This window comes from Prionailurus bengalensis, chromosome D3 (assembly GCF_016509475.1).
Source record: "Prionailurus bengalensis isolate Pbe53 chromosome D3, Fcat_Pben_1.1_paternal_pri, whole genome shotgun sequence".
Taxonomy (NCBI): Eukaryota; Metazoa; Chordata; class Mammalia; order Carnivora; family Felidae; genus Prionailurus; species Prionailurus bengalensis.
This window is the reverse complement of record NC_057356.1, coordinates 22,227,714-22,243,384: the sequence shown is the minus strand read 5'-3', so window position 1 is coordinate 22,243,384 and position 15,671 is coordinate 22,227,714. Positions and strand designations below refer to the sequence as shown.

At 52.5% G+C, this 15,671-nt stretch overlaps 1 protein-coding gene across 2 annotated transcripts; it reads right to left on the bottom strand.

Annotated features, from left to right (window-relative positions):
- Positions 1-1,635: 1,635 nt before the first annotated feature.
- On the bottom strand, positions 1,636-15,651 carry PES1 (pescadillo ribosomal biogenesis factor 1). 2 transcript variants are annotated; one of them, XM_043559255.1, is made up of 15 exons: positions 15,323-15,651; positions 12,775-12,854; positions 11,857-12,010; positions 10,579-10,688; positions 8,073-8,244; positions 7,898-7,987; positions 5,256-5,372; positions 5,069-5,143; positions 4,759-4,845; positions 4,492-4,622; positions 3,990-4,115; positions 3,686-3,870; positions 3,064-3,230; positions 2,764-2,925; positions 1,636-2,137 (listed from the first exon to the last, which is right to left on the bottom strand). In XM_043559255.1, the coding sequence occupies exons 1-15, from the start codon at positions 15,344-15,346 to the stop codon at positions 2,054-2,056; spliced, it is 1,764 nt and encodes a 587-aa protein (XP_043415190.1). In that variant the 5' UTR covers positions 15,347-15,651; the 3' UTR covers positions 1,636-2,053. The 2 variants fall into 2 exon arrangements, with proteins under 2 accessions (XP_043415190.1, XP_043415191.1); XM_043559256.1 differs by having other exon boundaries at positions 2,764-2,922; positions 15,323-15,453.
- Between the last annotated feature and the right edge of the window lie 20 nt (positions 15,652-15,671).

Sequence of the window (15,671 nt, the reverse complement as noted above, 5' to 3'; positions counted from 1 at the left end):
TCGGAAGCGCCAACGGGGCCATTGTCCCACCGCCGGACCCTGAGGCTGGGCTGAGCTCCCAGCCCCGGAAGGGGATTCGAGGGTGCCTGGGAAACGGGGTGGCGTGGTGGTGGTGATGAGGGCAGCCCAGCTCTGGGAAAAGGGAGGTGGCTAGACCAATTGGTGAACTTTTACTGGGGGTTCCGGAGCCCTAAAGATCCAATGTAAGGTATGGGCTCCTGGTTCAAGAGTCAGGGCAAGCTGGGGACATACTTTTAGGGTCCAAAATATGGATGAGAAGGGTGGGGGTCGTGCCAGAATCCCTTGAGGGAAGCTCACACAAGGGACCTATCTGCAACCAGTCATGCCACTAGGAAGTCTCAGCTGCCACACCTCTCCAGGGTGCCCATAAGGGTTGAGCATAGCACAGGCTGCAGGTGCCCCATCCCCATCCACCTTTTTTCAGTTCCTGGCTTCCCTCCTCACCCTAGAGGACCAAGGATAGGAAGTAATGCCCACCTGAGTTGGGAATGCACAGCTCCAGCTGTGGGCAGTGCAAAACCAGCTGGCCACTCAGTGGGACATGGGCCACGTCAGAGCCCCACTGCCCCCACCATTATGGGCGACTCTGGAATGGGGAAAATTCCACATCATCATGGCTGCCGGGGATTTTTCCATATCTGATGGGCTTGCTTTTCAGCCTTGCCCTGGCACTCTTGCCATGGTCCTGGGATGCACATGCACCAAGGCAGGCCCAAGGCATTCCCTAGGGCACAGGCTTTGGCTCGAGGCCCTGACCCCATCCCTGCCTCTGCACGGACATATACCACCCTATCCCCATGAGCATGCCAGAGTAGAACATAACCCTCCCCACCCACAGCAAAACCCAGCCAAGAGGGGGGCCCTGGGTTCTCTGGTCCCTCTGCCAGAGCCTGCCAAACTCTGGTCTTCCCTCCTGCACACGGTGAGCCTGCAGCCACTGCCCAAAACACTTTGAGAGAGCCTGGGCACAGGCCAAGGCCCTCAGGTGCCGACTGGGGGGACACGGAACCTCAGTCCAAAGCCACACTCCACCACCCTGGCCCCAGCTCCTGATAGCCTTGAGCACCGTCCTGAGCCCTGGTTTCTGGCCCTGGCTCTGCTGTGGGGTCCTAGCAGTCTAGGCAAAGGCATGTTTCTCCAGGCCTCAGCGAGGGCACTGTCAGGGTCAGGTGGGAAGCTGTAAGGCTGTCCCAGCAAGGGTCACAAGTCAGACTGGTGGCAATGCCCACACTGGGGGTTACTGGGTAGTTCTGACCATGAGCCAACAAGGTAAAGCTAGGTACCCCTCAACTCAAGCCTCACAAATCCTTTAGGCACTGGCTTTCACCTCTGGTCTTACTCCAGCAGAAAGCTATGACAATCACAGTTGGTATTTATAGAGTACCTTACTTTCTAGACCTTGATACTAAGTCTGCATAACATTATCACTGAACCTTCCTCACCTACAGCACTCCTGGCTCCCCAGAGAGGCTCCAGAATTTCTACCCCTAATTTACACACAAGGAAGCAATGTTTATAGGGGAAAAGTACCTGGGCTGGAATGTGAACAAAGGGTAGACTCCACGTCACTAGGTGTCCCTTCTCCAACCCCAAGAAGGCTAATGGGACACAGAATTCAATCGTTCCAAAACTCCAGCTGTTTAATAACAAATGCTTCCTCACCCTCACCCCATCACAGCAGCAGGAAAATCACCAGTCCAACCTTGGAGGGAGGGGTGCGCTGCAGAAAACCAGAGAACAGGGAACAACTGGTGAGGGGCTGGTCCTGCCCCCCATGTCACGGATTCCTGGGAGCATCAAGTTGGGCTGGGCACAAAGGCCTCTCCTCTGCCCAGCCACCAGCAGGGAGCTCCATCCAAGGGAGGCTGGGGATCCAGCCAGAGAGCTTGAGAGGAAGCCAGGGCTGGCAGGGGGAGGAAGGGGATGAAAAGAGAAGAGACTCTGGTCTGCCACCAAGCCTGGGTCCTCTGGCCTGCCTGTGCCAAGTCCAGCTGCCAGGAGCGGGCCTCGCCCATCAAGAGGCTGCCACCACTCACACGGGCCTGGCCTTCTTGGCTTTCTTCTGAGACCTCACAGCGTCGTCGTGGGCTTTCCGCTTCGCTGCCAATTTGGTGGCCTGTGAGGAGGAAAAGGGGATCAAGCTGTGATTGTAGGGTACTTCTCCTACTCAAGGCCATCCCTTAAAAGCAGAGCTTCCACAGAAACTAAAAAAGCAAATTACCAGGAGAAAAAACAATTATTTGAACCACCTCAGGTCATTAAACATGCCTTTACCTTTGCCTTTATGACTCTATTATGTTATGGGCCCACAGCAAGTTAGTAGGATCCCACGTTCCTAGAGCCAGAGGCAACTGCCCCATTTACCCTTCTCCTTGGGAAAGCTGAGTGCCAATCAAACCTTCACCAGGCTGCTGGGGAGGTGTCAACCTGGAACAGTAGTCTTTTCGCCTGGGGAACATTTGGCAATACCTACTACAAAACACACATAGGCCTCTCAACCTGGCAATGACATGCCTAAGAATTTACCCTGCAGAGACTTCAAAGGGATGTGCTCAAGGATATTTTCTAAGAATGCCTCAAAATGAAAAACAATCCAATCCTATTGGCAGGTAACAGGCCACTTGTATAAGCTACAAAAGGGATGGAATCAGCACAGAGGAGAGCAAGCTGGCCCCAGAGTTCACATGTGCAGCCACAAATGGTGGCCATACCTGGAGTCTCAGGCAGATGGCAGGGACTCACCTCTCGGATTTTGCGCCTCTTGCCAAACATGATCTTGTTATAAAGATACTTCTCCCGCTTCTTCATCATCATGATGGCCAGGCGCTTGGCTTCATTCTCCTCCTCCTGGGCCAGCCGCTGCTTGTCCTCCAGCTTCACAGTGCCTGCCATCACTCTGGGCTTCTGGGGACACAGGGTCAACACTTGCGGATGCCCCACCCCCACCAGTCCCCTGGCTCTTGCCCTTCTGGCCCAGGGCTGGTACCAAAGATGGCCAGTGGAGCTGCTTTCCAGACTGTACCCCAGTCAGCTTCCCAGTACCTTCCCCTCCATCCTCTCCTCCTCCAGGGCTGTCAGTCGGGCCTCTTCTTCCTTTTCTGAACCGGCCTCCACATCTTCTTCCTCCTCCTCTTCGTTTTCTCCCCCTTCATCACCATCACTATCATTGTCTTCCTCTTCATCCTTCTCTTCAGATTCATCCATACTTCCTGTAAATAACCAACGACTTCTGAGCCTGCTCTTCTCCTTGCAGGGTGAGAACTGGGGCCAGGCACCACATTCCTCAGCCACGAAGACATTCCAGAGACAGTGCAGGGCTGCCCCAACCACAGTTCCTTCCGGCACCTCTCCCCACAGCCCCCAACACCTTCAGAGGAAACTCAAGGCGCCTCCTCCTGAGCTCTGCCACCTCCTATATAAATACTGATGACAACTTCCAGACCACTCGTGCTCAGTTACTCTCAACATCAACAGGTGATCATAGAATACAAACGTTGCCTTCTCCTAAGCCTTACTCCAAAGGTAGGCTTAAAGGGCTTTGTGCCCCTGCTGCCCACTCTCAGGAGTTTGCTTTCTTCGTAGCCAAGAAGGGAAACAACCAGGTGGGGCCGAGGCCAAAACCAGCCTGGAGGCACCCATCCACCCCATCGCCTGGCCCACTCACCTGGGTGCTCTCCCCGCTGCAGGGCCAGCAGCTTCAGCTTCTCAGGAGGGATGTAATCTCCTTCCTTCTCTGATACGAAGGGTGAGAGGTGTGGAGGCAACTGCACTCCAGGGAAGTAGTCCGCCACGGGGAGGAGGAGCCGGGCATTTACACAGTCAAACACCCACTGGGGCTGCACATAATACCTGGTGGTGGAGATAGGTCATGGAAGCAACCTGAAGCCCCACTGCATCTGCGCTTGAGACAGACCTCTACACCCAGAAACCCAAACAGGAGAAGGAAGATGAGAGCCTTGGGGGCTTACCTGCCAATAACAGGTGTCTGTTGCCCAGGCCGGTCCACAATCTGGTGGGTGATGCAGGAGTCTGTGACATCATATGTGGCCCCAATGCACAGAGACTTGTCCCAGGACACATCCCCCCCAAAACTCCTACAGGCACAGGAAGAGCCCACAGGAGTATTCAGTATGAAGTGGCTGTCCTGGGACCCACTGGCCCACGAGCTCACCCTCCCGGGACACTCCTGTCCCCACCCCACACCAGGATCAGCCCTGTCGTCACGCTAACATATCCAGTGCCAGCCCAGTGGAGGCCTGCCCTAAGCTGGTGAGAAAGTGGTGCCAGCTGCCCTCTAACAAGTGCCTGCCACATACTCCAGAGCGAGCCAAGCACTCTCCAAGCCCACACAGGTGAATCTGCACAAGCGCCCTGAGGGGTGGATACTGACACCACCCTGATATTACTGTCGGGCATCTGGGGCAGGACGCAGCCCAGAGTGTGGCAGAGCCAATGCCATCAGCTTCCCACCTGATGACAAAAGCCAGGGCCTCGCGGGGCACCTCACGGTTCAGGAAGAACTTCAGGCCCTCAAAGAGCTTCTTGTGCTTTTCCTGTGCCTCCAAATCCTTCCTGCGGTCCTCCTCCTGTGCCGTCATCTCCTGCCACAAAAGGGGCCATGGCACCATCAAACCTGCCCATACCCGCACTGGAGGGCAGAGGGTGGAGATGGTCCTCAGCTTCCATCTAGGTCCCTCAGTCCCAATGCCCGCCACTACCCCAGCACGCAGTCCTCACCCCATCAGCAGGAAACTCGTCCACCTCGGCCTCTTCCTCCACAGGCACTACCATGCGGGCCAGACTGGCACCGAGGGCCGCCAGTTTCTATAGGAAAGAAGCAGGGCTGTTGCTTGCAGGTGGGAGATCTTGTCTGGGTGCACAGTCAGGGTGGAGAAGGTGGAGCAGCAACAGTTCTGGGACATCAGTGGGCTTGCGTTGCAAGGGCAAGCCCCGAGCCCACTCATCTAGCCATGCACAGTCCCACCCCCAGGCCAGGACCCACCCTTCTGAGGGGATGCAAGGCCAGTGCTCTGGAAGCCTCTCTCACCTCCATAGAGCTCTCAGAGTCCAAGGCATAGGTGTCCTCACTGGCCTTCACCTCTGCATGGGCCTGACCCTCCAGCTGCAAGGCAGGGGGAAGATCAGAGGGAAAAGATGCCACAGCCCCCTACATCCATGCGGGGAGAAGGGCCACAGCCCCTGCACACTGAGAAAGACCCAGGCTGGGACCCTACCTTGGGCGGGTAGTGCAGGTTGATCGACTGGTAGAGGCGGAAGTTGACGAAGCCCAGTAGGGTGGTGTAGAACTCGGTGAAGGTGGCCATGACCCTGTAGTCAACATCTGTTGGGTGCTGGGGGGCACACAAGACCCGTTGGCAGTGCAGGTGCAGGTACAGGGGAAAGACAGCACGGACAACCCACATGGGGCAGGGGACTCCAGCCTGCCTGAAGCTCTACCATGGTAGCTCTGCCTTCAGAGCTCTGTTCCATGAGAAGGAGCCATGTGGCATGTCCTACCCAGGAGCATTTTGGCTGAGGCTCTGGACAGGGGTCCCAAAGGTTAGGGGCATCCTGAGGTCAGTCCAAATCCCTGAGCCAGAAAGGGGGAGATGAAAAGGAGAAAAGGGAAAGTTCTGTCATGCCGCTCCCAGGACTGGATGGAGCTCCGCTGCCCCTGCCCAAGCTCCCCAATCATCCTATAAATCCCAGCTCAGACCAGACTTCGGTCACAGAGGTGGCCTTCCAGGGCCAGTCGGGTCACAGCTCATTCCTATGCATCAGTCATCCCATAATCTTCATTAAATGTCTTCTCCAGGCCTAGGCTGCTAGCCTCCCAGAGCCCCACCCCATCGCCAGTCCAGCTGGGAGAGGCGGCCCTGCAGCAAGCAGTCTGTCACCCTGGGTGGACAGAACTCAGCATCCTCAAGCCTTGGCAGGAGGGATGGAGACTCAATTCAGCAACTCAGCCCCAGCCCCAAGCCAGAGACAAAGGTACAACTTAAGGATCCAAGATAGGGTGGAACAGCTGCCTGGCTCAGCCCCAGGAAGCTCTGGAGAAATGGTGGGAGAAAAGCTGCTTGCTTGGGGCAAAGGCACACAGCTACCCTCAAGAGCAGCCAACCCAGCAAGTAGGGAACATCAAAGGACTCATCTTTGCCCTTGAGGAGTTGATAAAGCAAAATACGGAAAGGATCTGAAAGCCAGAAAAACAGCCTCGTCTCTTGAGCAGCACTGCCCCCAACAACCCGGGAGGCTAGCCCAGCTCTGCTGACCTCTGGGACCTGGATGGCAGGATATACCCAGCAATGTCAAAGTTAGTAGTGATCACAACGTTCCTTTTTATGCTGGCCATGCCTGTGACTTTGAGGATGCAGGGACCAAGAGGTACCCCACCTGTCCCCCTACTCACACCTCCATCTTTCCAAGAGCATCTGAGGACAACTCCATTCTGAACCGCATAGTGCTGAGCAGGGTCCCTCCAACCCCCCCCTCCTACCCTACTGCCTGCCTGGGTCGTACTTTGAAGAGCCCAGCACTGGCTGCTCAGGGAAAGAGGACACAAGGGCCTTAGCTATGACCCAGGACTGGTCCCCCATTCTCCTGCTGAGAGGAAGTAGCAGTAAGCTGGCAGGGAGGAAGGAGGAATGGGCAGTCTGTTCCCTTCCCCCAGGGTCAGCTGTGTGGAGGCTGGCCTCCACAGGGCCCTATTCACTACCCATAGGACATACAAAGACCAGTCTGAGCAGCACGGGGGTGGGACATCAGAGAGAAGGAAGGAGAGAGAGGGCCAGAGAGGAAGGAAGCATGGCAGGAAGACAGGAAGGAAGGAGGAGGACAGAAGGGAAGGAACAAGGAAGAGGGAAGGGCCAAAGGCTTTGGCACACAAGTGCCTTGAAGAGTGGGAAGAGGGGATTGCCGAGGACCAAGCTACCTCTTACCCACAGACTGCAGCCTACCCCCAAACACCTCTACTGCCCTGTGGTCAGAGTGGGTTCTGGCCTCGGACCCCTGCCAACCCAGAGAAAAGGGAAGGGGCCCAGACCCCCAGCTCAACCTGGAGCACCTGATAACTTGGCGGGTGAACACACTGTCCAGCCAGGCTGGTGCATTTGCTGCTCAAAGCACAGGCAGGAAACTGGGTCAAATGCAGGCCCACAAGATGACAAGTCAGGCAGAGGGACAGCCTGGCCGAGACTGTGGAGGGGAATAGAGGCTAATGCTGTCCCACGAGGAGGCAAAACCAGGATTTCTCTCTGTGGATCCCTGCCAAAAATTCCCAGTTTAAACCAAAATAAGTAAGTAGTACCATGTGCTAAAACCTTCTCATGTGCTCATCCTCCTCCATCTCTCCCAGTCCCCCCAGCCCTGGGTAGCGGTCAGGGGAAGCTGAGGAGTTACGCAAAGCAGCCTGGCCAAGGTCTGGCAGCCACTAGCGGTAGAGTGAGATGATGACCCCATGGGTCTGAGGGTAGGGTTAGGCTCATCCAAGCCTTGGCAGTTGCTCACTGTTCACTCAGCAACCCCAAAGGGCCAGGCACCAGGCACTTTGAAAGATTTTATTTTTTCTTAAATCCTCAGGACAAGGCTTAGAAAGTGGAAGCACATCAACTGAGGCACAGAGAGATGCAGGAACATGTCCAAGGTCACCCAGCTGGAGGATGCTGGAGACAGGCTGACTCCAGTTCTTACTATGATGCTGTGCAGTACACTCCTCACCCCACATCCCAGCCCCGGCCACACGCAGGAACCCAGCACATGCTGGACTATGCAGGACAACAAAATCCCCCACTCTGCCCAAGTCCTCATCTCTGTGTAGGAGCCAGAGAAGGAGCAATGGCCCAGCACAGGCCCCTGCCTTCCCCATGAGCATACTCACGTCATGGGAGAAGGCATACGGTGTGATCCACACGATGGGCTGCCCCAGCACTTCAGCCTGGTAGTAAATGCCTTTGATGGACAGGAAGACCTATGGGGAGAGACAGTGTGGTGAAAAGGGCAGGCAAAGGAGGGAGCTGGCCGGTCCCCCCTTCCCCAGGAGGCCCTGGGCTTACCTTGCGCAGGGCACGGGCAGCAATGACATAGTGCATAAACTCCACAGTGAGCCGGCGGCACAGATGAATGGTCTGCACGTGGCACTTGCCAGTCCGTGGGAAGGTGGAGAAGAGGAAGCACATGGAGAGGGCGTCGTCCAGGTCCCGTAGAGCGTCTATGAATGTGGGGTACCTGCAGGACCAAGAGGACAGTGCCCAGAGGCTTGGTCAGTCTGGGTTTCAAGGGGGACCCTGAATCCCTTGCCCACCCTGTTAGTCACCCCAGAGGCCCCATTCCCAATCAGGCTTTGCCACTCTCATCTCCTGACCACAAAGTTGGGCAAAGCCCAGGGGCCTGGCAGTGCCAGCTTCTCTATAGCCTTGGGAGGAACCATGGAATGAGGAAATGCCCACTTAGCTCTGAGGATCAGAGAAATCCCAATGGAGGTTCTGAAGACACCCACTGCTCACCAGTCTCTGCCTGGACCCATTTCTATTTGTGGCCAAAGAGGGTAGACCGAGTCAGTGGCTCGCTAACTCTTTTTCAAGGTGGAAACTGCAGTTCAAAACAAACATATCTGGATGTCCAAAACAGAAAGCAGAAAAATGTGATGCTGACCTAGTGGACCAAGGGGGAGGGTGGGGCCTGCCCACACTCAGCAGCACTTACAGCTTGGCCCAGCCACAGGTCACCAGAGTGGGTTATGTCTTGTGCCTCACCACCCAGACCTCTAAGTTTACAGAACCAATTAGAACCAGATGATAAAAATGCTGGAATTTTTTCAGTCCTGGGGCAGGAAAAGTCAGAGCAAGAAAGTGCCTCCAGGAATCCTGTGGTAAATTAGGAAGCTGACGAGAATGAGCCATCCATGGCGGTGGAGGATCCACTACTGCACATCTGCCCTGCTGAGGGATGGGGGCCTGGGTCATGGAGAGGACACTGGAGTACACGTAAGGACACCTGGATGCGTCCCAGCTGTGACCCAGAATGGGTCACTTTGCCTCACACAACCCTAGTGATATCATTTGGAAAATGACATTGTTGGAACAGACTATTGGTTTAAAACTGGGCTCCTGCAGCTCCCTGGAAACACTTGGGGACAAGTGGACAGACAGGGCCTCAGGTCTCCCTCCCCCAGCCAGAGTGGTTGTCAGGGCCTCTGGCACCCTAACTGCCTTCCAGGAAGTTTTCTTTTAAAGAAAGGGTTCTGCTGCTTCAAAGAGGAACTCTGAAAGCCACGAGACCAGAGGTGGCCATAGTCCTTCCAGGGCAACACTCCTTGCAATGCCTCAGGAGGAACCTGCCAGTCTTCGAACCATACCAAGATGGAAGAAAGGCTGCAGGGGCCTCTCCAAAGACAACAGGAAGAGAGGCATCTGGTTTTCTTGTGTGGAGGTGGGAACCTCAACTGGCCCCCTCTGGTGCCTCAAAGTTTTCCTCTCTACACCTCATTGACAAACCCACCAATCCAGGGCCTTTGTAGAAATAGCACCTGAGCCGCCTGCTTTTTTTTTTTTTAAACGGATGGCTAAGGAAATGGGGGTGACACACACTTGGAACACCACAACCACACAGCCACCTGGTGTGGGCATGAATCCAGACACTTGATTTTTTGTGTGTGTAATTTTACATTTGCTCCACACAACAGCTGTGTGTCACAGGCAGGACAGGAGCTATCGTCTCTCTCTGAGAGAACTTGCTCAGAGCAGGAACTGTTCTCAGGCCACCCAGGCTGCAGAGCTATGGTGAGGACACATGTTGGGCTCCTAAGCCAGGGCTCTTCCCATGCTAGCCTGTGGCTGGCCTGACTCAATGAGCCAAGTCCATCCGGCCTGGAACTAAGTGTTCCCAGGCCATCAGCCCCCAAGAGAAAGCAGACATTCACTAGCCCAGAATTTCAGAACCTTACCACTACTGACAATTTGGGCCAGGTTGTTCTGTGTGGTGGGGACTGTTTAGCAGCATCCCTGACCTTTACCCATTAAACACCAGTAAGACTCCTCCCCTGCCCCCCAAGCCCAAGTCACAAGAACCACAAGTGCCTCCAGACATTGCCAAATGTCTCCTAGGTGCCAAAACTGCTTGGTTAAGAACCACTGACTTTGCCAATGGATGAGTGGGACTGCTGAGTAGGCTGGGCAAAAAACACTTAAGATCAGAGGCAGCCAGCCATGTCTGCCAGGTGTGACCATGTGCCTGGTATGCACTCCCAGAACTCTGGCTCTCAATCACCACAGGGCCTATACACCTGCTGTTTCCTCTGCTTTGACCAGGCTTCCTTTGGCTGGCTGAAACATCTGCCCCCAAAGACTTATCTGACAAACCTGTAACTAACATATGTCCCCCAGATCCCTTTACACTGTTAGCATCCCACATGGCTCTTGCTGTGACTTGCAATCATTATAGCAATTTGTTTGCTTGGTTTTTTTTTTTTTTTTTTTTGGTCAGCTTCCTCCAAAAGGATGCCAGCAACATAAGCAGGGTCCTCGTCTTAATCCCAGTGCTTGGACTGAGTCCCCAACTCACCGCTCCTTGACAATGTGATCAAGTTTGTAGTTTGGTTTGTTGTCCTTCAGACGCTCTACCGTGTTCCACTCACTCTTCCCATAGGCCTTCCGGAGCTTCCTGACGAACACCTGGGTGAGAAGATCACTGATGCTGGGACCAAAGGCTCCTGGAGACCCCTCTTTCATCAAAGAGGGATGCATGGGGCAGGAGGACTCTCAAGGCCTTCTGAAGCTGACCACAGCTGTCTGATTGTGCCATCTGACCCCCTCAAGCCCAGGATGTATAAAACAGCAAACTCCAAAAAACATCAAAACTGACCCACACTGATAATCAGAGCCAGCTTGCTGGACCCATGATGGATGACCAGAGATAACCACTTAGAAGGCTGACTCCTCACATTTACATGAAAACATATTTTCAGCTCTATTTTCCAACTGAGGCCAAGTGACTCGCCAGCAAAGCAGCTCAGGGCCAGGAAGGCTGGCCTTCATTCTCAGCACCAGTCTGCACGGGCATGAAGCAAGCCACGGGCCCACATATGGGGCTAGGTCACACAGGAAAATGCAGCTGAGGCCAGGCATGGGCCCAGAAGGTCCTCCAAGCCAACTGATTTCTTCCCTATAAGTACTTTTGGTCAGGGCTGCCCTTGGTACTCTTCAAAGGCTCTAAAGCTGCCTCTGCTAGTGTCATGAACAGCAGCTCCAAGACAGCCATTTTCCACAAGAGGGCCAGCAGCAGGCGCTGGCCAGTCTCCTGTAGCCACCAGGCGGCGCCTCACCCTTCCTAGCACAGGGCCTCAGCCTGGTCCTGCAGCTCAGTGAAGGCTTCAGTAACAGTAGTCTACTCTCAATTACCTGCATTTGGTCTATGAAGTTTCTACTTCCCCTGTGGCATTTAAGCATTTAATAGTTTCTATTCGTGGAATAAAAAGCTTGGTCTCCTGGGAGCAATTCCAGAACGAATTCGAAAAGCAGTGGTTTCTTTGGGCAAAGAAGAATACACAAAAAAGCCCCTCAAATAGTACCACCTTTGCTTCAAAGGCAATAAATTTATTCTTCCAAAAGACCCAGGGGAAAGGTACAACAGGTAAAGCATTAATCATTTGCCAGGTTCTGTGCAAATGATTTCCACACATGTGATCTCATTTGGTTAATCCTCAAGACATTCCTTTGAGGTAGAATTACTTCACCCTTCCATAGGCTTGCTCAGAGAGGTTAAACAATCTGCCCAAGGTCACGGGTGGTGGGTCACAGAGCAGTGATGGACCCCATCCAGACACTAGAGCCTAGGCCTTACCTTGTACTCCCGGAACTTGTTGACAATAGGTTCGTGGAGGAGGAACTTGATGTCTTTGAGAAGGTAAAAAGTTCGGGCTGCTGTGGAGCCCTTGTTAACCTTCTTCTTATGTTTGGGTTCATGGGGATAAATGCCCTTCAGGATGCACAGCCGCCTGGAAGATAAAAATTATTCCTTCTGTAGGTAAATGTACTAAGCACTGGCCACATCAGGCCAGCAAAACAGCAGTGAACAATGAAAATGGGGGCCTTGCCCTTAGAGAATTCACATCTTAGTGCAGGATCTGACAATCCCAAGTTCCCCCAAAACCAACTAATGTAGACTGTCACAAGCACCAGAAAGGAAACAATCAGAATGCTAACAGGGGCCAGATGGCAGGTATCCTTTTTTCACAAAGGGAGTCAGAAAAGGCCTTGCTGAGAAACTCACACTTCAGCCATATAAAAGGTAGAGGGAAAGGCATCCTAGGAAGGACAGAGGCTGTAGGAGCGAAAAGTGCTGTGTGACTAAAAGCGGGCCATGTGGCAGGGCCCACAGGCTGTGGAAAGATATGATTTGACTCTATGAGGAGTTGAGAACCCCTAGCTGCAGGATCAGGGGTCTCTTCTGCCAGAATGGAGGGAATGGGTGACAAAGACCCAGCCAGAGAGTAGCAATGCCTTGTACCAGTGGACCCATTCTGATGATTAAGGGTGGCATGACCCATTCTCCAGCTTCCCTAGAGACCACACCTGGCAAAGCACAGCTCACTTACAGCAAAGCCAGATGAGGAAGAGAATGAGAAATGTCAGAATTCTGGACAGAGTTTGTGGTGGCACAGGGAAGATAGGGATGTGGCTGAGTTTTCACCGTTACTGAGCATGATTCATTGCTCAGGAACCCCCGTGGCCCCCTTATGCCACTCCTCTCCAACCTCACCTGAAGTCGGCCAGACTCAGCTGCAGCTTCTTTCGGGCTTTGTTTCGGGTGATGTAGTTGGTGGCAGAGCCTCGTTCATACTTGGGGAGAAAAAAACCCAAGTGACCAATAGCAATGATTGCAGTGATAGCATCAATCTCTGGGCATGCCTCATGCTAGGGGCAACTATCACTGTGCATAACCAGCTGATAGGCTTCTGGGACAGGAAATGCTATAGGGAGGGAGTCCACCCACCTGAACAAGCTCTCCTGTACTGTCCTTGCAGTACTCAGCATAAAGGACACACACATCTGCATGATGTTGGGGACCATGAGGTTGCTATGGATCAGGTGCTATACCAAAAGCACTTAGTAGTGGCTCTAAGTATTGGCTACTTTGATCAGCAATTATTTAATCCTCACAACAACCATGGCTTGTGTCCAGGTCACACAGATTTTTAAAGGCTGGGATTCAAATGTAGGTCTGAGTCCTGAGCCTCAGTGCCTAATCCCCTCAACTGGTTTTTTCAACTTTTTCACTATAACCAACCCTTACCACCAGAAGGTTTTTTAGACCTCCCCCTTAATCATCCCCTCTCACAGCCCCACGAAATGTTAATACTACAGACATACCAATGATCTGTTTAATGTGGTCTTTTAGAGGGCCACAAACCATGGAAATATCTAAGATACCTTCAACGAATTTTTGTTCGTTTGGGGGTGATATCTGGTTGAAAATGCATGCCCTAAGCTAAAAAACCTCTCCCCTCCATCATTCATTCACTTAACAGAAAATAAGAGGATCTCTACTATGTTCCAAATATTAAGCAAGATGCTATGAGGGCAAGGAAGACAAAAAAGGCCTGGTCTCTACCTGCCCCTAAGGAGCATACTGTCTGATGCAATCATGTGGATGTCTGTAGTGCCAAGATGCTGCCTCATGCTCATATCTCTGTATTCCTGATAAAGAGTAGCAGTTCAAGGTACCAAGCGTGTCCTTTCCAAACAAGATCATCCTCTGCAGTAAAACAGCAGGGACCTGACGGCCAGGTCTAGCTCTAAAGAGATAAACCTATAGCCCCTCAAGAGGTTTATGATCACCCCCCATCATAAAACACACCTTCATTTATTCTTTCCAGACATTGTCCACTGGGGATACAAAGATGAGCTTCAGACTGTCTCAGAAAGTTGGGTTTAAAAGTGTTTTCCATTACATATATGTCTGTCATTATGCTTATCCTTTTAAATAGCAAGTGGATAAATAGTTCTCAACTGGGATGATTTTACTCCCTGGGTGTGTGTGAGATGGAGGGAAGGGAATTAGGCATTTTGGGTTGTTGAGTGGCACTGGCATCTAGTGTGTAAGAAGTCAGGATGATACTAAACATCCTACAATGCACAGGACAAGTCTTTCCACAACAAAGCATTATGTGGCTCAAAATGGTTGTGAAACCCAGCTTTGACAACTGTCGTGACTTGTTTACATATCTGCACCTGTGCTGCAAGGAAAAATTTTCTATCTTAAATCTTTGTGATTCTAAACACTAGCACTTACTGGTTGTTCAACAGTGTATTGGGTTAAATATAAACAGGCAACAGAAACTTTCAATCTGAAGAAAACACAAGACAACTACATCTTCCTCACCTTCATCCCTTCCCCCATCTTTTCATACCACTAAGGTGATTCTCCATACGGCAACAAGAAACCCTTGAAAAACTGTATCGTGGTACTTTCCCTTTAGCTGAGTTGTACTGCACTTGGAATAAAATCCAAGCTCCTCACTGTGGCTCACAGGCCTTATACATCTGGTCCCTGTCTAACCTCAACCTCACCAAACGCCATTCTTCCCTTCCCTTGGTTTACTATACCCTAAGCCATCTTGATGTCTTAATTCCTCGCGCACAGAAAGCTTTTCCCACCTAAGGGTCTTGGCACTGAGTTTCCCCCGCCAGGTTTGCTCGCTAAGCACTCCCATGGCCCAGAACCCACGTGAGATCTTCTGAACTTTCTGATTGCGGCTTAAATGTTGAATAGGAGAGACCTTCCAAGACAACACCAACTAAAGTAAGTAGCTTTTTCTATCCACCAGCCTTATCTTTCACATCACATTTAACAATCTGTGATCGTTTTGTTGGGTGTCCACATCCATTTGTTTACGTTTCCCTCTCCAATGTCAAGGGCAAGTCTAACAGAAAAGAGAATAACAAGTTTTGGAAATGATAAACTTGACCTAACGATAAACTTCTCATAATGTTTTTTTACTGTTTCAGTAAACAGTTGCCTTTCGACCGGGGCTGCATTTGGGGTGCTTGGCAACCCCAACTTTGTTTTACAGCCCTACTCTAAGGTTCTTTCCTGAACTTCATCGGACGAATAGCCGTCCTCGCCTATTCTCGGACCCCATCTCGTGGCTGTTTCTCATTGCGCTGATCCCAGTCGTTTCTGTACGCATGAAGGGCTGAGGCCGGGAAAGGCGCAGTCCCCTGGCTCCGTCGCTCCCACCTCCCACCCCCCGCCCCCCGCCCCCCGCCCCCCAGCGCCACCCCGCCTGGTCATATGCCCCACTTACCTTCTTCTTCTCTAGGCCTCCCATGGCTCCACGCTGAAGGGTCTACTAGCGCCCCGTGGGCAGACGGCGCCACTTCCTCCCGCAACGTGCCCCGCTTAGGGCCCCGAGGCCCCTACGCCGCGGGTCTGCGCGGGCTGCCCGATGAGGTGCCTGAGCGAGTCTGGGGAATTATTTGACTTTCCTCCTCGAAATTTACTACTGAACTTTCTGGAAAAAAAAATTCACTGAGACCTCTATTTAGAGTTCTTTCCATCTATGGACCTATTTTAGACAGTTTTAATGTTTCAGCGAACGCAGATTTTCAGGCGTTTCTATAGACATCCTGATGAGGATCGCTTGACTTTATGAG

Excerpts from the sequence above, each read along its gene's own strand:
- PES1 (XM_043559255.1), bottom strand. The coding sequence starts at position 15,346 with ATGGGAGGCCTAGAGAAGAAGAAG. Across the intron at positions 7,988-8,072 it reads CTGCCCGTGCCCTGCGCAAG|GTCTTCCTGTCCATCAAAGG; the intron begins GTAAGCCCAGGG and ends CTCTCCCCATAG. Across the intron at positions 3,871-3,989 it reads CAGACACCTGTTATTGGCAG|GTATTATGTGCAGCCCCAGT; the intron begins GTAAGCCCCCAA and ends CTCCACCACCAG.